Source organism: Anser anser (assembly GCF_964211835.1).
Source record: "Anser anser genome assembly, chromosome: Z".
NCBI classification, from domain to species: domain Eukaryota; kingdom Metazoa; phylum Chordata; class Aves; order Anseriformes; family Anatidae; genus Anser; species Anser anser.
The window spans coordinates 36,981,901-37,004,233 of NC_139723.1; the positions used below are offsets into that span (position 1 = coordinate 36,981,901).

At 36.4% G+C, this 22,333-nt stretch overlaps 1 protein-coding gene and 1 long non-coding RNA gene across 3 annotated transcripts in view; one reads left to right on the forward strand and one right to left on the reverse strand.

The window, feature by feature from the left end:
- Positions 1-550: 550 nt before the first annotated feature.
- FBN2 (fibrillin 2) overlaps positions 551-22,333 on the reverse strand; it is a 191,639-nt gene continuing 169,856 nt past the window's right edge. For both annotated transcript variants that reach the window (XM_083819186.1, XM_083819185.1), the window contains 17 exons: positions 20,542-20,667; positions 20,157-20,309; positions 19,451-19,516; positions 19,039-19,164; positions 18,813-18,932; positions 17,429-17,551; positions 16,894-17,025; positions 15,421-15,546; positions 12,667-12,873; positions 11,241-11,366; positions 10,539-10,661; positions 10,270-10,386; positions 9,471-9,599; positions 7,764-7,883; positions 5,744-5,975; positions 4,865-5,024; positions 551-2,477 (listed from right to left, as the gene is read on the reverse strand). In XM_083819186.1, coding sequence (XP_083675312.1) covers positions 2,103-2,477; positions 4,865-5,024; positions 5,744-5,975; positions 7,764-7,883; positions 9,471-9,599; positions 10,270-10,386; positions 10,539-10,661; positions 11,241-11,366; positions 12,667-12,873; positions 15,421-15,546; positions 16,894-17,025; positions 17,429-17,551; positions 18,813-18,932; positions 19,039-19,164; positions 19,451-19,516; positions 20,157-20,309; positions 20,542-20,667 — 2,561 coding nt within the window. In that variant the 3' untranslated portion in view covers positions 551-2,102. The remainder of the gene's footprint in view (positions 2,478-4,864; positions 5,025-5,743; positions 5,976-7,763; positions 7,884-9,470; positions 9,600-10,269; positions 10,387-10,538; positions 10,662-11,240; positions 11,367-12,666; positions 12,874-15,420; positions 15,547-16,893; positions 17,026-17,428; positions 17,552-18,812; positions 18,933-19,038; positions 19,165-19,450; positions 19,517-20,156; positions 20,310-20,541; positions 20,668-22,333) is intronic.
- LOC310890324 lies at positions 5,989-15,404 on the forward strand. Its single transcript, XR_014577179.1, has 3 exons — positions 5,989-6,562; positions 12,568-12,616; positions 13,643-15,404. It is a non-coding gene; the product is annotated as an uncharacterized lncRNA (long non-coding RNA).

Below are 22,333 nucleotides of genomic sequence, written 5' to 3' on the forward strand. Positions count from 1 at the left end.
TGTAGATTTCTTAGAGAGGTCTTTGTGGAAACCTTGAATACTTGAATAAAAAAAAAAACATTTTTGCATTTTTTTCAGCTTGACTGTGTACCTAATTAAGGGCATTCAAAGAAAGGACTGCCAACAAGCAAAAGTACCTCCACTGATGATCTTAACATATTCTTCAGTATTCAGGTAGGATGGTGGTTTTTACACTCTTAAATGTACTGGAAGTTTTTTAGAGCTCTATTGTCAGACTTAAATTGTGATGGTCCTACAACCCTCATTACATGGGTATGTGTAATCTTTTTCAAGACTGGCCTCACAGAACATAATGCATAATAACTGTTTTTGAGGTAATTGATGCAGAGTTCTAATTGCCTAAGGACAGTTTAATTGCTGTTTAGGTTCTGTGCTGATAAACTTATTCAGCAAATGCTGTATAACCTTATTTGTAAGTGAAGAAGCCCTTGCTCCATACCACCTCCTTTTTCTGTCTCTGAAATCCTTCAAGTTTATAATTGCATGCTTATTTACTGTAAAGAATACAGACATTTCAGAAAAAAAAAACTACCCGAAAATAAGCTTTATTGCAAGAAGTGTTGTCATACTTATACAGACCTACAAACAAAACTTTTTTTCTTAAAAACATTTTAATAAAAATGTACAATGTTTCTTTTTTCAAAAATCCCCATAAGAACAAAAGTAAAGAAAAACCACTGAGTATAACTTGATACTAATCTTTGGTCAGCGCTGATAGGCGACTGAAACAATCCTGGAGTCAGCATGTGCTTTGGCTATTTTCACATCTGAGATTCTGTTACATGACTAGTTACAGGCACCAGCTGTCAAAAAAAGCACCATTGAGACATACACTTAACACATAATGGTACAACATTAAAAAAAAATTACTAAAGTAAACTAAATGTCAACTCATTGTACACACATCGTTCTTACAAAATAAGCTATGATAAAATGAGGCGTACGGTGTATAACTACAGTATTAATGAAACTTCTAAAAATGGATTTCAAATACACATTTTCCTTGTCTGCACTGCATAATTAGTTTGCACATATGGCAGTCCTGATACAGCTCTCAATTTTTACTAAATGTACCATTAATTCAAGCCAGCACCAAACAGCATGAAACATCATGTGTCCCCTTCAGAGTGACATTTTCTTCAGCTGCCTACAGTAATGCAAGTATGTAGAGCACCCTTTCTGAGAATGAGGTGTGGTAGCATGTGTGGTTCCTTGAGGTTATTGAAAGGAAGTACAGTACAGTTTGGTTCTGCAATTCTAATGGTATTAAAAGCAGTCAAGGTATTTTGCTACAGTGGTTGTGCCTCTTACTTTATTTGATGTGGTTGATTCAGAATACAATCCTATTGACCTGCTGTGAAATATGATCTTTGCTGAGACTAGTATTGCAATTCTTGTCCTTCAAGACTTTATTTTTTTGAATACTCAAGTTTCACTAGAGCACTTTAGAATAGCCAGAAGATGTATCACAGTGCTCTTTCTACTCTGATAAATTTAAAAATTGCTTATATACTATCTGGATGACTGGCACAAGTACAAAAGGAAACATTTTTCAAATCTTTTTTTTTTTTTTAAAAAAAAAAAAAAAGAAAGTACCTCTAAAATGTTATAGTTCAAATTTATAAATCTAAAGAAAAACAAGCATGTTTCCCTTTTTGTTTACATAATTTGTTATTCTCTCCATATATTACTGCATTAAAAATAAATAAACATCTATATTTTTTTTAATTAGGAACTATAGCAAAATACCCAAAGTGTTACAGACTGCTAACAGGAAAAAAAAATAGCTCACATTTTTTGTGCCATTTAGTGCCATATGATGATCTCTTGAACTTTAGCTTTTTAATATATTTTTAAATTGAGGTTATATAAAAGATACAGTAACCATGATTCCCACAAGTTACCCCTCCTGCAAGGGTGGTTCTGCAGTCTCAGCAGGATGGAGAGAAAGAAGTCTTCCCTTCTCCCTTCCTCCCCCAAAAGTCAGTGACTGTTTCAAAGCCTTTGAAAAGCAGATATGTTCAGGTGGGTAAATAGGTGAACAGAAGTGACTGAAGAACTGGACTCAGCCTGGAAGATGGCTAGTAGAGTTCTAGCCACAGCCTCATTCTGAGAGCTTCCCCAAGCTCTCCTAGGAGGTAGTTGTCCTCATTGCTGTCTTCCAGTTTCTTTAACTCCTTTTTCTTATATAGAGGAATGCTAGTGATTTCCAGTGTGTACGTTCCAGGCACTGACTTTTTCTTAGCTGTGTGCAAATAACTGAGTCCATCCCTCTGATGGATTTGAAAGATGCCATCATCGTTGCCATGTGAGATGATGTAGCGCACGTGGTTGGTAAGAGGCTCAATGGCTGGCATGAGTTCTAGGATGTGCTCCTTGTTGTCAAGCCTGGAAATGTTGACTCTCATCTTCAAAGGACTATCCATGTCTAGACTTTCCAAGCTAATCTGCTCAATCTGAAGTAAAGGAGGAAAGGATGTTTAGAGCAGGAGAGAAACAGATATTCACTTGCATTGACAGAAGAGTAAGTGATTAGTAACAGTTTCTGCATTTCTCAAACTCTAGTGGTTAAAGAAGCCATTGTAAATCCTTTCCAGCTGGGAGAACTGCTTGGTTCCATATAATACACCCTGTAAATCTTAAGGGCTTCTCTCACAGGCTTAACAGGATAATTAAAGTTACAGCATCAAGTCTATAGAGAGGGCTCAGATTTCAGTCTCTTTTCAGAATCTGTTTAACTTCATGCTTGCAAAAAGCCCATGTAAAGAAGAGACATATATTTAGTACTGCAGTGAAGACTGTAAATGAGGCACAATCTTGTTCTTATGATCAACGTGAGCGTGGAACATTACAGAACCAGAACAGGAGTCTTGACACAGTACTGCATAAGAACTCCCTAAACTTCTGATAAAACTGTTTCAATCAATCCTGGCTTCTAAAAAAGACAGGCTTGGCATTTGGTGATGAAGTACGATGATAAAAATGGAAACTGAAGCAAGGAGAGTACTCCTGTATTGTTTGTATTCTACAAAAAGGGCTGGTATGTCATGTTCAATTACATTGTACTTTCACCACCGAGAAGAGTACAGAAGAATGTCCTGGCATTGTTTTTCTGACAAATCAGTCATATGTTTTTTTTTATGTAAGCTTCAGTATAGTTCTGCTACACATGAGGTGTGAGCTGTGAACACACTTGGGGGTGGGAGGTTGAGAATGAGTGCATTCCTACAAAAGCCATCTAACAAAGAACAGCTTTAAAAGCACTCCGACCTAAAATACACAGAATGGTTCATAGGCCTTAGTCTTCTTCAGGAAACCTAAGTCGGTTATCTAGCCTACTTGTCAAGATTCCTTTTGCACTTTCAAATATTGGAAAGGATTTTTTCTCTCTCTGAGGGAATCCCAATCAAATGTGATTATGTATATGTACTACTATGTAATGTAATTAAAAACACATGGTGAAAATAAGGAAAAATTGTGATGGGGGCAAGTACAGAAGAGTATTAAATACCACACCCTATACACATCGTTAGTGGTGAGATTGTTATTTTTCCCCCTGTAGTTTTATGGATGTGAAATCTTCCACTCTTGCTTCTCAGGCAGCAAGAAAGCTTGCTGCTAAAAAATGTAGTAACAAGATATAATAATTCTGAACAAGATATGAAATTAACTGTGCAATGGAAGAAGTGTTTTTCAAAAACATCCCGGTATTTCTGTGGTGGGTTGACCAGAGAATTCAGATTGGAACAGTAGGAGTGGGGTGGGAAGGACAAAGCAGTATTTGCGTGAGGTGTGTGTCTGGGGGGAAATCAAACATTTAGTTTTTAAGCTCCAAAGCAGAAGTTAGTTACACAACTGCTGTCTTCTTTAGAAACTCTATCAATATCAGAACTGGCTTTGATGGCAACTGTCATGAGAAGTAGTGTGTACTCACGATCATCTTAAGTTTTTATCCTTTTAGAAAGGAAACTTGTTTCCTCATTCCTTCAATGTAATTTGTGTGTTCAGCATACTTCACCATTTTATTTGAGTTTGCATTTTGCCTGTTTGCATTACACAGCACTTGCATTACTGAAGGAAAATTTCTCCCCCCACCTAGTCAGTTTCCCATTACTGCAGATTTCAAGACCAGAGCTAATGCTATACGACAACAGCCTATCATACAGACAATGCAGGTAACAGGTGTACAGGTATATTCTTGTTTAAATCAAAAAAAAAAGTGTCTAAAATAAATACTAGGCATAAATACTAGGGCTTGCCTTTCATGAACATCCCATATAAGCCTAAAAAGGCACTAAGAAAAAAAAAATCGTGTAATGTCTAACACCCTCAACAATTTTGCAAATGTAGGACTTAAGCTAGGTTGTCATGTAGGTATCAGCTAGGTCATGGACTCTAGTCCCCCACAATTATGAGCAACCAGGAACAGAGGCTTCAATTTAATCTGCAAGAAGATCTATTTAGCTGACTGAGACCATACAACACTATCCAAACTCCTCCTTTCAGCAGAACAGATTGCAGAAATGACCATTGTCGTAGCTCTCTGTAATTACAGGAAACCTGATTTTGAGATATTTTGAGGAACTACACCACATCTCAGACTATAGAAGACTCTACAGGCTTAAAAAATTTCTGCTGTTCATAACTGCTGATGTCTTCCTGTCACACCACTCCCACCGACAAGACACAAGTCTAGAAATCACTGTGGGGACAGGAAAAAGAAGATTTTGGCTATTGAATGTGGCCTGTAGTAAAACTCCCTCAGCTTACTGATAGCTTTGAATATTTAATCTCTAAAAATACTTCGAAGTATATTATTGTGTTTATTTATCTTGGTACGTACCGTGTCATTAATACTTCTCTTTTTCCTGTTCTCTTTTTTTGAATAGCCATTGATTTTGCACTCGTAACATGCTTCAGGGGATAAAGCATTTTCTTCATCAGCATCTCCATCCAGTGGCAGGTACTGGCCTTTGTTAAATCCCATCCCTGAGACACAGTGACTGTTGGATAAAAGCAGCTGTTTTAGTTCTTGCAGTTTTATGAACTGTCCAGTTAAATGGAAAGTGAGTGTATGTAATCTGTACTATAGCGCCAGCATCCCGTCCCCTTCTCTTTCCTCACCAGGATGACTGTGAATTAATTTTCTTCACACTAGTGAATGAAATACATTCACATACTGAATGAAATGCAACTGCTGGCTGAAGGTCTGTAGGTTTTTCTAATTTTCATTCACAAGTATCGTGAATAAACAGAACAAACCCAACCTGCCCTGACTTTGGAAATAAAAGATTTTAGCATTTACCATGTACCAGAATTATGTTAATTTGTTTAACATTTTGGGTTGACCAGTATGGCTTAAATCTCTTAATTAACTCAGTGAGGATTATACTTATCCTTATGCAGTAACAGTCCTCACTGAGCAGACCTGGAGTTTTTGTGCTCATACCGGTGGAGAAAGCAGAACTAACTATGTAATGCTGTTTATATGTTAGAATTCAAATGAGTGTCATGCTGCAGGTACAGACATGTGTCTTTTTTTTTTTTCCCTAATATTACAGGTATTTGTGCACAGCTTGTGTACATTGTGCACAGGAAATGTAGAAAAAACCATGACTTATTAACCTCTCCTTCATTTGCACCTCTGCTCTTCAAATTACTGCCTAGACTTTTTGTCACCCTCTGAATGTGTCTCTGATGAATGACTATGTGAGATACTCACCCTTGTCCAACTCTGTAATAGCCTGGTGGACAGCCACAAAGATAACCACCTTCAGTGTTAGAACAACCATAATTGCAGGGGTTCTTGGTAGAAGAACACTCATTCACATCATGGCATGCACTGGAGAATTGGTCATAAGAAAATCCAGAAGGGCAGGCACACTTGTAACTTCCAAGTGTGTTGTAGCAAGAAGCAGAGCCACATGTGTTAGGATTGGAACATTCATTTTCATCTAGTAAGCAAACAAATGTGCATTGGTATCTTTAATCTGGACAAAGATCAGACAGGCAAGATGTAGGTAACAAATCAGAATATCTGCAAGTCCTAGGGCTCTGCTACATCCTTGACCTTACTACCCTACAAAGATGTGGTCCCCAAAGTAAAAGTACACTAGCAAAAATTCCAGACGTATGTATCTGGACCATAAAGATGTTTTAGGATACTGTTACTGTCAGGTTTATATTCCCTCAATGCTTCCCTTTCCTTCAAGGCATGTCTCCTGTTTTGCTTAGGGGTACTTATCAATAATCTTTCTCCTGGCAGGGTACATTCCTACCATGCAAGATCCACAGAAGAGAAATGAACTGGAACTCCAGTCATACTTCAACCATGACAGTGTTCATGGACACCCAGAGATGGGGTGAGGTTACTACCTACTTGTAGTAGAAACCTGCAGGCTCTGTGAGGGGAAAGACAAACTGAACAGCCACTCCAGATGGAAGAGAGAAGCAAGAATTGTCTTCACTTTATGGGCATATAAAGGGAAGATCCTCCAGTCAGTCTGATGGATTTAGTTCCAGGTTATCTTGTGAAAAATGAGTAAGTAAAGTAGCTGGTTGTATTGAAAGATTATGCATTTGATAATTAGCAAATATGCTGCTTATTTTATTTACCTTACCAAGGTACAGTTTTCATCTCCAGCATCATTGGTGCATGCTTTACCATTTTTGCCTGCAGTTACTAGAAGACATGTTCTTCTGAGGAATATCTATCTTTATTCTACATTCAGAGACCGTAGCTGTTTTGGAAATTTGTGGGAGTTGCTACTTGTGTTTTCCTGTCACTCCTACCTCCTTCATTAGCTTTCTTTGTTGAAGAGCAGTACTAAGTAAGGAGTGATGCTGGTGGCTGCGCCTTCAGAAAAACTGCCTGGTGTGCTATTTAGTGTAAAATGGGTGTAATAAACTAATTTTGATATCTAATATAAGGGCATTAAGATCAGCCTATAAGAGATCTACGGCAGGGCTCACAGCTATCCTCTTATTGTGACACCATTGAGGTAAAACCATGAAAGCAAACTTGAAAAGTTAAATATGTTGTTATGGTACTTTGTGAAAAGTACAGGATGGGGTTATTTGGCTGTGTTGTTTTTTATTTTTGTTTTTTTTTAATTTCCTACATTCTGTTTGGTATGGGATTTGGCTTAGTTCATGAAATGCAGAAAAAAAAAAAGATGGACTGAATCAGCCAGATATAGAAAACTGCTGAGCTGATTCATTTGTCCCTGTTCTCTGCCCAGTGAACTACTGGTAGCCGTAACACTGTATTTTGGAATGATTATGTTGGTATCTTTTTCTTCCTATTCACTATTAATACTACTCTGTGGTATTCTCAAAATGCTAATGGTGTTGACTGATTCTTACTGATGAAATGTAGGATATTTTTTTCTTTTTTTCAAGAGAGGTATGTATATCAAGCCTGAAGGAATTCAATGAAAGCCTTTACACCTTTCTAAGATGGGGATTTTCTTGAGGACAACGGAGTCAGAACATAGAATGACTAAGAAAAACACCTTGTCACACAGAGTTTTAACAGGCTGAGTGAGTTTTCTCGTCACCATCTGTCATTGATTTACATTAAGAGTAGTAAGTGGATGGAGAGAAGGGGAAAGAGAGAGAGAGAAAAGATCTGTCTGCATATCCTTTGTCCTGTGCATTCTCGCCCTTACTTGGCAGTTGTCACTGTAATCTCTATGACAACTTTGCTGTTTAAATGTTTCCTATGCATTTTGTTTCCTTACCAACGCATTGATTCCACTGGTAATGCTGTATATACCCTTGTGGGCATCCGCATCTGTATCCACCCAGGATGTTTTGACAGCCATGCTGGCACCTATGATTTCCATCACATTCATCCACATCTTTGCATTGGGGAGAGAAGTAGAACAGAGAGAACACATCAATATACATGTTGCAAAATATGTTACTCACTTTGATAATAATCGCCTAAACACCCATATTTATGACAGAGGAATACTGTTCTAAGATGGCAGCACTGTTCAGGGTTTTTTTTTTGGAAGGTCTGAAGCTCAAATTTATGCAGTGTTCTCTGTATCTATCAATAATCCAACTAAAGCTTTCAAAACTTTAACTCAGATTTGGAAAAGAAACACTAACCCTAATCACACACGATGTTGCTTTGATGTAATACTGAGAACAAGAATGTTTTTGGATTTCAGTTGCTAAACCAACTATGTAGGACTTCAGTTTCCTGGCACATTCTGAAGTGTTTGAATGTGAGGAACACATACTAAATTTGTCTGTAGTGCACTTGTTCACCTTTGCAATTAAAAAGCCATCTAAAAAGTCTCTGATGAATGTGTAAATAAAGAAAAAACCCATAAATTAAAACCAAAATGTAAAAATCTGGTCATTAGAAGTAGTGTCTGCTATAAGAAATAAGTACATACCAAGCCACTGTAAGCACCCCAATGTGTAAGGTACAGTATACAATGCTAATAGAAAATAAGAAATTGTACATGACACCACAGATTCTAAGTTACACTCTAGTTGTACACAGTTGTCCACAAATTCCATGGAACTGGATTGTCCCAAAACATGAGGTCTAGAAAACTACTGCCAGGAACTGAAACTTGTGCTTTCATCAGTAAAAACATATAGAGCAGTTCTGATGTTCTAGTTATGTACCTATCTTGTGAATGCTTTGGTATGTGTAATTTAGTGCTGGATAAAGTACACAAGATGGATGTATGTGCTTGAAGAGGATAAAATAACCTGACAGATGATAATGCTTTCTAAAACTTCTAGATGGGCAAATTCTGCATTGTTACTTTAGAAATGCATTCCAAATATCAATTCCTGTTAAATCCTTTTGTCAAGGTAGCTGACATTTTGAGATGTCATAAATCTGTGCACTTACACCCTTGCCTTTTAATTTTTTGTTTAACAGTATCTGAGACCAACTAAAGACACTGCAACTCTCAAATATAGATTTCATGACCGGGGCTCCCTTTTGGGCCAACACAGAGAAATGAAGCTATAGAAGGAGAGATAAAAGTATGGAATTTAGAATCTGATCTTAGATACCTTCAGGCAGATGATTACAATTAGCTGAAAGGAAAAAAAAAAAAAAAAATAAAGTAGCAAGATTCCTTTTAGAGTACATGGAAATGAAAAAGAAAAAATAACCAGACTTTCTGATGCATAAACCTATGTGAAGGTGAAAGCAATCTGGGAAGAGTTGTTTGAGAGTTCAGATAAACAGTAATTTTTTTTTCTAACTTGTGTAAACAAAGAGTTAGACAGTATGCTCTTACATACATTTATGTTTTAAATTCCTCAAATACACTCCTATTTATTTTTGGTATGTACTTTCACTATGTCTGCTTCTCTGTTTTATGACTGTGATTTGTCTTTGACATCATAGGATTCCCTAGACACAGAGGTAAGAATTTGCACCATAAAAGAATTTGACTTTTACTAGTTACCTTCACAGTTTAATCCAGTAGAATCCAGAGAAAATCCCCTTTGACATTCACAGGTAAAACTTCCAGGAGTGTTTTGGCAAATTCCTTTTGATCCACAAAGCAATGGCTGAGAACCACATTCATTGTTATCTTTAACAGGGCAGAGAGAAGAAGGTTAGCATCTTACCTTGGGGTAAGACATTAGGTATGTTCATATAACACTTCCTTAGAGGTTGAAAACCAAAGAGATGCAAAAATTTATTTTAAAAATGTTATTTTCCGTACTCAAATTTCAGATGACCTGATGACTCATGCAGAGCTAAAAGTACTTAATAAGTTGGAAGCAGAGGTTGTAATTCAGTTATGAGTGTGAAAGACCCAGGTATGTAATTGCTGACAGTGGAAAAAGGCTGCACCTACGTATTAGCTTAACTAAAATAGTTTCAGTTGGCAAGATTCGTACATGTGCTTAAGATCTAAAGACATCTGTATCTATTAAAGAAGAAAAGGCAGTCTGTTTTTCTTTTAACTACATTTTAAATCAGATTTTAATACTCTACTCCTTTGTGTCCATGTGGTTATACTTAGCATATAATAACATGTATTAAATATATATAACTTTTTACTAAGCAAGAAAATACAAATGGTGGATATACTTTGATATTTCTTTAGCTGTAATTGCTGCTTTTCAAAATCTGTTTTCTGGACTGCTGACATTATTGCTCTGTATTACTATTGTTTATATGATGCAAAAGGGTAAGAATTGAGAATGTTCCTCTTATAGAAAAAATTAATGTAAGAAAATTCATGTTTTTCTTACCAATACAAGCTGTGTGATGTTGAGTAAAACCAGGTGGGCATTTGCATGTGAAGCCTCCAAGGGTGTTGACACAGAGAAACTGACAATTGTGTTGTTTGGTTTGACATTCATCAAGATCTGAAAGTAAGAGATGATGTTGTCTTAACAAAAGTCAAAAAATATGAAGTACATTTAGTCTAACTTGCAAAAAAAAAAATCACACTTCAAAATTATTTCCTTTTAAGTCAAAGTGCAACAAAATTAAAGTTACTGTGTATAGCTTCCTTTACCTTTGCATGTCTTTCCATCTTCTTGAAGGATGTAGCCCCGAGGACATGAGCACTGATAGCTCCCTTCTGAGTTCTTGCAGATAAAATTGCATGGTTTGGGAGACTGGGAGCACTCATCAAGATCTAAAAAGAGAAACTGTTAAAGATTTGCTGTACTGATTTCTTTGAAAGATGTTTCCTGAACAGTACTATATTTAAGACAAAAAAGTTTGTAGAAGAAGTATGTTTTACATTTTTGCAGCATTTCCATTTCTTTCCTTATGTGTCTGTCACTTTGGAGTCACCTCTACTGTGGCAAACAATCTCTTGAAAGAGTGACACACTAGAGCAACAGTGACATTAATATTTTCATCTATGGACAAAGCATTTCTTTTCAGGCATACTATGATATACTTTGATGAGTTAACCAACAGGAAAGTGGCAAAAACAAAGCAGCGAGCTAGCTGCTTTGTCAGTCAACATGGTTATACAGCTGAAAACATATTTCAATGCTCATTATACTGCAGGAATATTGTCAGTACAGCTTGTTTCCCTACTTTGCAAAATGAAATACAAAATCAGAAGGCATATTAGGAAGACAAAGAAAGAAAAGAGTTAAGAGATAAAGAGATATTCAAAGGCTTACAGAGGGAGACTGATAGTTGCACTGTGTAAATATGTACCAACTAAAAAAATATTGAGGATTAAGAGGCTGAATCTTACCAACACAGGATGTGCTGCTTATGTCAGTCGTATAGCCAACTTTGCAAAAGCAGCGAAAGGAGCCCATAGTGTTGATACATTGTCCATTTCTACACAGGTTTGGCATGACCTTACATTCATCAATATCTGTAGGGAAAATATTAAATATATGATCTTTCAAAAAAAAAAAAAAGATACTAGTTTTGAATTTGGCACTTGTTAAGTTTTCCTTCTGAATAAGAAATTCAAAGAAAAAAGACCAGGTTCTACCAATGATCTACTCAGCACTGGTGAGACTGCACCTGGAGTACTGTGTTCAGTTCTGGGCTTTCCAGTACAACAGAAAGCTGGACATATTGGAAAGTGTCCAACAGAGGGCCACCACAATGATCAGCGGAATTGTGTAGCTCTCTTACGAGGAAGGGCTGAGAGAGCTGAGATTGTTCAGCCTGGAGAAGAGAAGGCTTGGGGTGATCTCATCAATGTCTATAAATAGCTGAAGGGAAGAGGCTAGGCTCCTTCCTTTGTGCCCAGTGCCAGGACAAGAGGCAGTGGGGCCCAAACTGTTACACTGGAGGTTCTGTCTAAACATCAGGAAGCACTTTACTGCATGGGTGACTGAGCACTGGAATATGTTGCCCAGAGAGGTTTTGGAGTCTCCCTCCTCGGAGATCTTCAAAAGCTGCCTGGACATGGCTGGTCCTGGGCAACCTGCTCAAAGGTGTCCCTGCTTGATCAGGGGGGTTGGACCAGACGACCTCCAGAGGTCTCTTCCCACCTCAGCCATTCTGTAATTGTGTATAATGCCATGGGAACGTTACTGGGAATGGAAAAAAAATTCTTCCATTTTTTCCACAGTTCCTGATCATTATACTTCCGATAGTAACTTTAAACTTTCTTTCTCTTTAAAATGGGCCTGAGCACACAAGCAAATATTTTTCCAATTTTTAGTATTGTTTTCTGCATTGAAAGTTTTCTGCTATTTCATTGGGTAATCAAGTTCTAGTTTTGATAACTCAGAGGAAAAAATAAAAAATCAAACAAATAAACAAAATCGTAGAAGTGAAGTTTGTTATGATTAGTAAGATCATAAAAATTTTTCACCAAAATTTAAAAATATGTGCTAGTTAGAACTACTGCTGTTACATTTTGCCTTGTATGTAACATCTCAGCACACAAAAGCTTTGGGATAATTTCTAGCTTTTAGAACTGGTTGATCCTGTTTTAGATCCCAACCCTGAAAATTCTGCACAGCTGTGAGTATTCCTGGTGCAGCTACTGTTTAAAGGTGTTTTTAATTTCTGATCACACAGTAGTATTTGAAAAATCAAACTCTGTTGTTTCACAGGAAATTCTTCAAAGGAGCTTCAAAGAGAATACTGCATTTTCTTAAGCATGTAAGTGTATTCCTTCACTATTTTCTACCTCCTTTCATCTCTGCAAATACCTCTTCCATCTGTAGTATATCCTGGACCGTGTGGACAGAGCTTCTTATACTGGGTGGTTCCAGGAAGTGGGCAGAGCTCACACTGATTACCCCAGCCCCGGCCTCCATCACAGCAGCACTCAGATTTAGTGACAAGATTGCGGCTGCTTGAAGCCATTTGACACATAGTCTGTAGAACTTCAGCAAAGCAAAAGCCTTGACGATTATCTGTAAGGAAGAATTGGAGAGATTAAGAAAGAGCAGGAGATAAATATCTGAACCATTGAGCATCTAATATATTATTCTGGCTCTCTGTCAACTCTCAAGCACTAGACTACTAGCAACCAGTCTGTGAAGTCTGTTTTGACTTAGCCTTTCAAAAATTTGTCATGTCTTCTGAACATCTGTTGCCATTCCAAGTTTATTCCAGACATCTCCGAAGTTCAGTACTCTATGACTTAATGTGACTTTTACTTCTAGGAAGGATGTGCCCTTAGGCATCCCTGGCAAGCTTACTTGATAGCAGAACAGGCTGCAAGCCAAACTGAGCTCCCTCTTAAGCTACCTATGTTTAGCTTGCATTTAACAGATTTACTTGGAGTGGGGTTAGGGCTTTGGCTTCTTTCTTTCTTGTTCTTTTTTGTTGTTGTTGTTTTTTGTTTGTTCTGTTTTGTTTGTGTGTGTAGGGTTTTTTTTTCAATTTTTTTTCCTGGTAAAAATAGTATATCTGACCATCTATACTGTGATGTGATTTAAATGACAAAATCCTTAGCATTTAGAAGTCTCTAAGTGCTGCTAGTCTGCTATTTGCTAGCCTTTTTAAGCAGCACTCCTACTTTGCAGGTGGGAAAAATGGTTTTATATAGCCATACTGTTAATCTGTCCATTTCTTAATCCATTTTCCTTCACTTTTGAACCTTTTGACTAATACATGTCAATCATGAAAGAGGAGTGAAACTATACAATCATTAACATCCTGCATGTTTCCTTCAAACAGGCAGATGAAGAGAGGAGAGATCCCAGCTTCCAGTGATCATGGAAACTAGATTTTGAAGAGATGATACTTCTAAATAGGTAATATGTCAGTTGTCATATTTGTTAATAAAAATGAAGATATTGTCAACTACTCTGACAGATGCTTATGTTTTTAAGTGAAAGATCTTTTGTTTTAAAGCTTAAAGTTAACATCTTTCAGATCCCTAAGAATGTGTACATTTTTGAACACCAAGGTGACCATGTGGTATACAAGTATAAGGAGTATAATCTGTGGATTTCTCACATGAATCAGGTAAAATGTAATCTTTGACTTTAGGTGAAAATTGCTTTGGGTGCCTGGTAACTTAACTGGTTACAGTAGAGAAAGCTGTCCTCACAGGAAGTGCCACTTGTGTGAGACAGCATGTTCACTGTGATGACTTGCAAAACTCAGCAGATTTCTGTTCTTGTAAGTTGGTATACTGGGCAGGTCTTTACACCCCTTATAACTTGAAGACCATGCAATGCTTAGTCTCCAATTTGAGAAGTGAAATATACTTTAACGTGAACAGAATATAAAGGTTTTCACAATATATTTAAAATAGTGTCATCTAAGACTTAATGTTTGTTCTTTAATTCTGAAGATGCAGTTTGTTTCTGCCAGACTAATTTTTCAGTCTTGTCTGACCTGGACAGCCCTAAAGGAAAAGCAGCAATGAGCAAACTAATCCAAAGCATAGTTTTTTAAAGACGATCTATGTAAATATGTGTGTGTGTGTGCATATATATATGTACATTATTTATATATATATATAAAATATAAGAAAGTAATAATGAAAACAGGGTATTTCCTTGGCATTAATGACTGGCTGGGGTTAAAAGCCTGCAACGTCCCACTCCCATCTGGTCCTAATCCTTAGGAAATACTTAGGAAATACATTATTGCTTTGCCATGACGTCAGCACACTACTGATGGCAACTTACAGAGAGCTGGTTATATAGTACATAGGTAAGATAATATCTAAGTAGTTTTAATGCAGGTGTTCTTTATACAGTTCTAAATACTCCTGCAATTTAACATGTTGGTATTGAAAAAACACTTTTAAGTATTTACACTTGCGCACTGGTCATGAAAAAGTTAAGATTCTGCAGTTTTGTTTGATTTTTAAAAAAGTAACAATTTTATAGTGCAAATGACAAGTCTGGACATATTGAAAAGGAAATATAAGTTGATGAATATTAAACCCTTCATCCGCGTTTAATGTACAGACATGCCTCAATAACTTTTCAACATAATTTTTTTTTTTTTTTGTGAAATCCTAATATTTTTATTCATATTCACTATCTACATTAAAAGTACAGAAAATTCATATGCCTAGTTGCAATATTGTTGCACTTAAAATCATGTTCTTAATATGTAAACACTTCAGTTTGCTATGCACCCCAGTTTTTCATCTACCTAAGATAACTACATTCTGCTTCTTTAAAAATACCTATAATTTGTCTGGATAGTGTTGCTCCACACCATGTTTATGCCCTGTGGAATGTAGATGCCTCCATGTGAGGCCCTTTGTAGCTTGATTAAGCTGACATTCTCAAGAGGCTCCTCATTCCTGTCATTATTTAATATTATATCATTTAATATCATTTAATTATTTTAATTAATCAGGAACATTATTTAATTGTTTCACCTAAGAGAGCTGTTAGAGATAATCAGAACCCCAATTTACACTCTAAATCCCAGCACCGACACACTCTGTCATGTAAGATGGAATGCATATGAAGGAGGGAGGGACTTACCAAGACACTCAATGCCTGACGGGCTTGACAGGAATCCTTCATTACATTCACATCGGTAGCTCCCAATGACATTCATGCAGCGACCATTTTCACAGATACCTGGCTTGGTACGGCATTCATTTTCATCTTTACAAAAATATCAAATGCAGGTTATTGTTACAAGAAGATGTGTCAGACTTGCAGAATGTATTCAGCATTTTGTGTAATATTTGCAAGAAGTGGAACATCAACAACTGATTAAGTGTGAGAAAGACTTTTCTAGTAATGATATTCTTCTATTCCATGCCTTATATGCTGCATCTAGGATGAAGGCTTTAGACCTTTTTGGGCTCTGCAAGTAACAAGAAGCAGAAAACAGCAGAGGAAGTCCTATCCACAACTTTTACCTGGCAAATAGCATTTAAATAAAATTGGAACACGAGCATGATTTGTGTAACAAATTTTCACTTTGTAATCATTAAGAAGGAGTCTGAGTACATTTAACTTCCTTCTGCAATCAGTCACAATTCAGTCAGCACATCATTTCCCTGAAACACTTTACAAACCCAGTATATTTTCTTCCATAGCTAATGGCATAGACACTGTAGGCAATTAAATACCTCTACAGATGCTTAAAATTTAACTGAAAAATAACCTCAGGTCATTTAAAGGCAGTATTAAATAGAGAAAAAGACAAAATTCTTGTTAGTACAGATTCTTTCCTCTGAGTAAATTCATCAAGTTACGTAAAGACGGTAAAGAGGTCATTCTGCTGCTGAAGGGATGCTGTTTTGAAATATTTTCATTTAAAGCATTCTCTGAGACGTATGTTTATTTATTTATTTTTTTTTTCCTCTGAGCCAATGATAGCCTCAGATACTTCTTTCTAAAGAGAACTTCGGAATGGTCTTGAGTTTTTTACCCATTAGAAAAGTGTAATTTACCAACACGTAGCTATCATTTTACTCTCAACCAATTCCAAAAATAATAGAGGAAATACAGAGAATTATTGTGAAGTATGGCGGTTTTCACACCTTCTCCTCTTTGTGGCTTTTATATATTGTTTCAGAATCTCACAGTTGTAATTCTTTAAGGAACTGCCACATTATTTATAAACAGTATTAAAGCTGAAGGAAGTTTAACTTTTTATTTACAATAACTTTGCTTTGTACTCATCAGATGAGGTCTCTTTTGTCCTCAAAAGAGGATATTTAATGCTTTAAATCTACCAAGTGTCTGAAAAACTTCCTGATTTTGTTGTACAATGAAGTAAATAAAACCAGTTTTTCTTCTGAAATACTTCCTAGTTCTTTATACCTATTTTCAAGTAGGGCTCAAACATTGAAACAAAAAGTAAATTTAAGACGTTAGGCACTATCAGCTATCTTAAGTGTCCTTTATGAACTGCAGTTCTCTAGTTTACTATATACACATAAAGAGAATTGTTTTTTGTTGGAATTGCAATAAATGTCTTCTTCCTTTTCTAAGCTTTACCTGTGCAGCCTTCTCCATCAGGTCTTCGGGTCATTCCAGGGGGACAAATGCACATGAAGGTACCAATTAAATTTTTGCACATCATGCCTCTTGATTCGCAGTCATGGAGACCTTCAGCACATTCATCTAGATCTGTAAAAATACATTTATTTTGTATCTGAGCATCCTTCCAGTAGCTTCGTTTACTGAAGACAACAAGCACTTTCTCATGAAAAAAGTGCATCCAGACTTTCCTACCAAACAAGAACTAAAAAAAACAAAAATGAGTGTTGTGCATAACTGCAGTTGTCAAAGTAATCTTTGTGAGCTGAAGGACAACTTCACCATCTTGACATTTGTGTCTTTACATTCCCCAGCAAGAACACAGAAAGCACTAGACACTGGCATTATGTGAATTTTGAAGGAGTAAATTATCTGCTGTGCTGCTTGCTACATTTCACTAAGAGGATGAACACAAGATGCACAGAAATGTCTGGAGTATGCTTTGGCCAGCACAGGGTGATAGAAGGTGGGGAGTTCATATCTTAGTCATTACCTTTGCACATCTTTTGGTCTTCTCTCAGTTCATAGCCGACTGGACAGGTGCATTCATAGAAACCATAAGTATTGATACAACGAAAAGCACACAGCAAGGGATTCTGAGCACACTCATTTATATCTGAACAGAAAGGAACAAAAACATCATTCTCCACTAAGTTTTAAAACAATTACCCAGAAGTTTCTATACCTGCACTTCTACATATTTATAACTATATACATGTATGTATATAATCAGCTAAAAACTATCAGAAATGTAATATAATGCAAACCAGAAACTTATGGATGCTTGGTTATGAGTAGTCAGAGAAAACTGAACAAAACTCTGCGTAAAAATATTTACAAAAATAATATGAAACTAGAACTTAAAATGGCAAGCTGGGACTGCTCTATTTTAGATTTTTATTAAATGAAATTTTTAAAATGTATTTCTGTGTGATGACAGATGTCAGCCTTTTTTCAACTATAAGAAAATGAATTCTTGCTTTGGAAAGGAAACATGATTTGTAAAAGACAAAATTTTTAAGAAGGATCCTGATAAGGATCTGATGAGAATAGAATGATTGTACATACACCCCACACTATGAAACTTATTGAAACTTATAGAATGAAACTTATTTAGTGAAACTAATAGAGGATTAGTTTAAAATAAATGAAATAAAATACTTCTCTAAGTTGTGAGAGTAGTAAACTTCTGCATCTTGCTGCCACAAGAGGCTTTAGATGCAGATGGTATCAGTAGTTTGAAGAATGTACTAGACAGATTCTTGGACAACTGATCCATAAATGGATGCTAAACCCACTCTGCAGGAACACATCCTCCAGTCTGCATCATATTTTCCCATATATTCTTGAGAGGAGTGAGCTGCTGAAAGTTGTTAGTCATGCTTATATGCTGTCCTGAATTAGCATTTCAACTGTGAAGGATGAAATAAAGGACTAGATGGACCAGAGGTCTGACTTCAGCTTATTGTGTTCAATGTAATTCATTTGTTACTATAACTGTGATGAATGGGTCAGTTCATAACTGAGCTGCCTCACTTATGAAAAATGCTCTGCAAATTCAGGCATTTTTTGCAGTGGTAACTGATTCAGCTGTTTGCTGGAGAGGAAAAAAAAAAAAAGATGATAACTGTTGGGTCCCCAAAATAGACTCACAATAAATACAGCTAACCACTGCATTGACTACCACAACACATGATTTCAGAAGCCCTGTGATAAACTAAAAATAATGTTTAAATCAATTAATGACTTGCTTTCCCTATAAGATATTTCAATCAAAGAAACTTTTTCCCTCCTGGTTATTATAGCACCAAAGGCCTAGTGAATAAAATAATCTGATGGACAGAAACTAAAGGAAAAAAAAGTAAAAGACAACATACCTTCACAATTCATCATTGGGCCTGGCTCAAATCCATCATGACAGTTGCATTCAAAACTGCCAACTACATTAGTGCATGTACCGTTTCCACATGGGTTGCCGATTGAACATTCATCGGTATCTGTGTATAATGAGTAAATGTAAGCTGAAGAGAACTGGGACACATTTCAAATCATGTTTTAAATTCAAGTGCTATAATTCTTAGCATTTATGAAACAGGGACGCACCAATACAATGTACTCCAGTGAAATCTAAGTTGTATCCCATTGGGCACTCGCAGCGGAAGGATCCATCAGTGTTGATGCAGTGTCCATTCGAACAAATCCCTGGGCTTTCGAGGCATTCATTAACATCTAAAAGGTAGGAAGATATTGGTAATCGCTTATTAGCTGATCTGCTTTTGTATCAAGTCTCACTAGAGCATTTTTAAAAAACAAAGTGCCCCATTCTGTTGGTCTCTACCCATGCATTTTTAAAGGTAATCTCTTATCTATCTCATAATGGCCCACATCTATTAAAAGTCAGCCCCTTGTAACCTGTGGGCCATGGGGAATAAGCCATCATACACTACAATATCCAAGTCTAGTTTTAAATATATAAAAAAAAAAATTTTGAATGATGAGGAAAAAGCATACCTACCTTCACGTGTATCATCAATTCCTGGAATAGTCCCATGACCGTAAGGACACAGGTCCTGAAAAGCAACTGTGGAGGTACATTTAAAAAAAAAAAAAAAAAAAAAGAAAGAAAAGAGCAAGTGAGAGAAAGAGAATCAGGATAAATGGTTAAACCTATAAAAAATCATGTATCTTCTATACCACCTTTTTCAAAACCCAACCGTTTAAATCATGGCCATTACATTGTCTTGCCAGATGCAAAAGCAACGCTGTCTCTAGGGCAGGGTAGCAGTAGCAGTACTAGAATATGCCCAACTTCATTGTGCACATGCTTGGTGCCTTTCTCTTTCTGCACTTGGAACTTGGAGAAAACCAAGAACTGAAAACTGCTGATTACTTCAGGGATCCTCAGCACCGTCCCATTTTACTCTTTTGCTTTTCCTAAAGCAGGTGAGATCCATCAGGATATGTATATGACCTATGATTCATGATACAGTTGGAGGATACTAGTTCATTTCTCTACAGAGCCAAAACAGTAACTCAGGCTGTTTTTCTTTAGTTTCTTCTGTGTAATTTTTTTCCATTTGTTCACCTCAGAATGATTCTACAAAAGGCTGTAAGAGAGAACACCAAACAGATCCCTCCTTCTACTGATTGAAAAGGTACTACACAAATGTGTTTCTCCTTTTCTCCCAGCTAAAAGTCGTTACTTTAATCTTCCTGTGTACCTTCTTCTTCCTTTGGGCAGAGCTCACAAGGATCACCCCATCCTTCTCCTGGCATTTTACTGCAGCAACACTTTGCCTTTGTGGTGTTGAAAGCCTTTGGCACTGAGCACTTCCCATTCTCAAAATTAGTGAAACAGAAGCTCTGGCGAGTATCTGAAAAAGAAAACTCAATTATGTGGAGCCCATGTCTCCTACCAGGTTAAACAATGCGTGTCTAGTCCTGGAAGGAATGATGTTAGGCCTGTATTTTTCTTATTATTTTGAATGCACTTTCCAACTCTCGTAAAATTTGGAATGGGCCTCCCAAAGTCCCTTTTTAGCCTTTTCACAGGGTATGTGTTATCTGTTAAAATTAGCTATTACCTTCCTCAATTGTTAAACTTACCAAAACATCTCCGTCCATTATCAGACAGCACAAAACCTGTAGGACAAATGCACTGGAAACCTCCTGGAGTGTTTGTACAAGAGCCAAAGAGACAGATGTTGGGGTCCTCATTGCACTCATTAATATCTATAAAATTTATGAGAAAAATTTCATCAGAATCCCATCAACTATCAATTCACTGGTTAAGAAACATCATTTATTTATTTATTTAACTTCAACCAGAGGTACACCTCCAATAAAACAACCAAAAGATAAAACAAGCTCCACTAACTTTTTCAAATCAGAGTGTTTCAAATCATGTTATCTGTTCGTCATATTTATAGCATAAACTTTAAATAAATGCTTTCAGACTGAAACAGAGAATGAGATATATTTATAAGAAAAATATTTTCCCATCAGCATAAAACTTCCAAAGATGAATTTTAAAACAAACTGTATGCTGGGGATTCTTTGGAATAAAAGATATATATATTTTTTTCACGTTGCCTGACTGACTCTTGAACTGACACTATAGATAGACGGAGGACTATGAGACACATTTATATTTACCAGTTTACTATGGCCACTCTCGATATGTTATTTAAAAATGTTTTCTATTTAATTAGAAACTATAGCTATGCATACTCAGTTTTTTTTTAAGTAAAGATCTTTTTATAATTATTAAAAACTAAAAGCAAAGGAGTGCGTAATATAAATTACACAGGTCTGTAAAATTGTGCAGCTGAAATAGTATCAAGCTGCATATCCTGCACCTATATAGACAAAGAGTAAGAAAAGTAATATAATAATAGACCTTTACTTTATTATTATTATTATTATCAGCAATCTTTTACTTTATTCTGTTCTGCAAATGCTGTCAGAAGAAATAACCCTCTTTGGTAAAGTAATTTCTAAAGGTAATTATAATTTAATACATTCTGAAATGTAATTTAAAATTCTCCAAAGCTATAATTGCAGGACAACTCGTTCTGAGTCTTTTAGTAATGGATTTTAGAAGAAACATTATAGGGACCTGTGGCTGCATAAACATTCTGCAGTTATATCAACACTGATCTTAAATCAAAGTGCAGGCGGGAATGGAAGTAAGCTTCATGGATGCTGAGTCACAAATTTGTAGCATCATTTTTCCTGATACTTGTTGGACTCTGTACTATACTGAATCTTAGAAAACTGATCTGTACTTAGCAAAAAAGGCAACTAGGGAAAAACAGTTTTTTGTACAGGAAAAGGTTAAGTAGTATGAGGGGAGGAGTCAGGTAGGAACAGGTCCTGTTGATGTTAAGTCTGAAAAATGTTACCTTGAGTCCACTTTTCAGAAGCTACTATAGGTATAGCATATGAGCAAACCACTGTAGCATAAGCTGGCATGTGACCAAGCTCCACAGAAACTTCCCACGGAAAGATTCCTACTACATGTTTTGAGCTACTTTATTTCCGTGAAAGAAAAGTAATCAATTTCTTAGTTAGTGTGACAGTTGCTAACTTACAAAGCTCAGCAGCTAAGCTGCAGTAATGGGATTGAAATGCTTCTCTTTTGAAGTTCTGATTGTTACTGTAAGGTGTGGCTCAGGACTAGTGGAAGAAACACTTTTTGTGGCCATGACGGACAGGCTAACCAAAAAATGGAAGCAAGTCCTCTCCCCTTCATTCCTCATAAAATAAAAGAAAATATATTAAATGTGTAGGTGAAACTAAGACTTTTTATATGGCTCCCACCTGTTTTGATTTCTCTTGCACTCAAGAAGTAATGAGCTCAAGAAGTAATCTAGCTGTACCCAACCTTCCTGAGAGA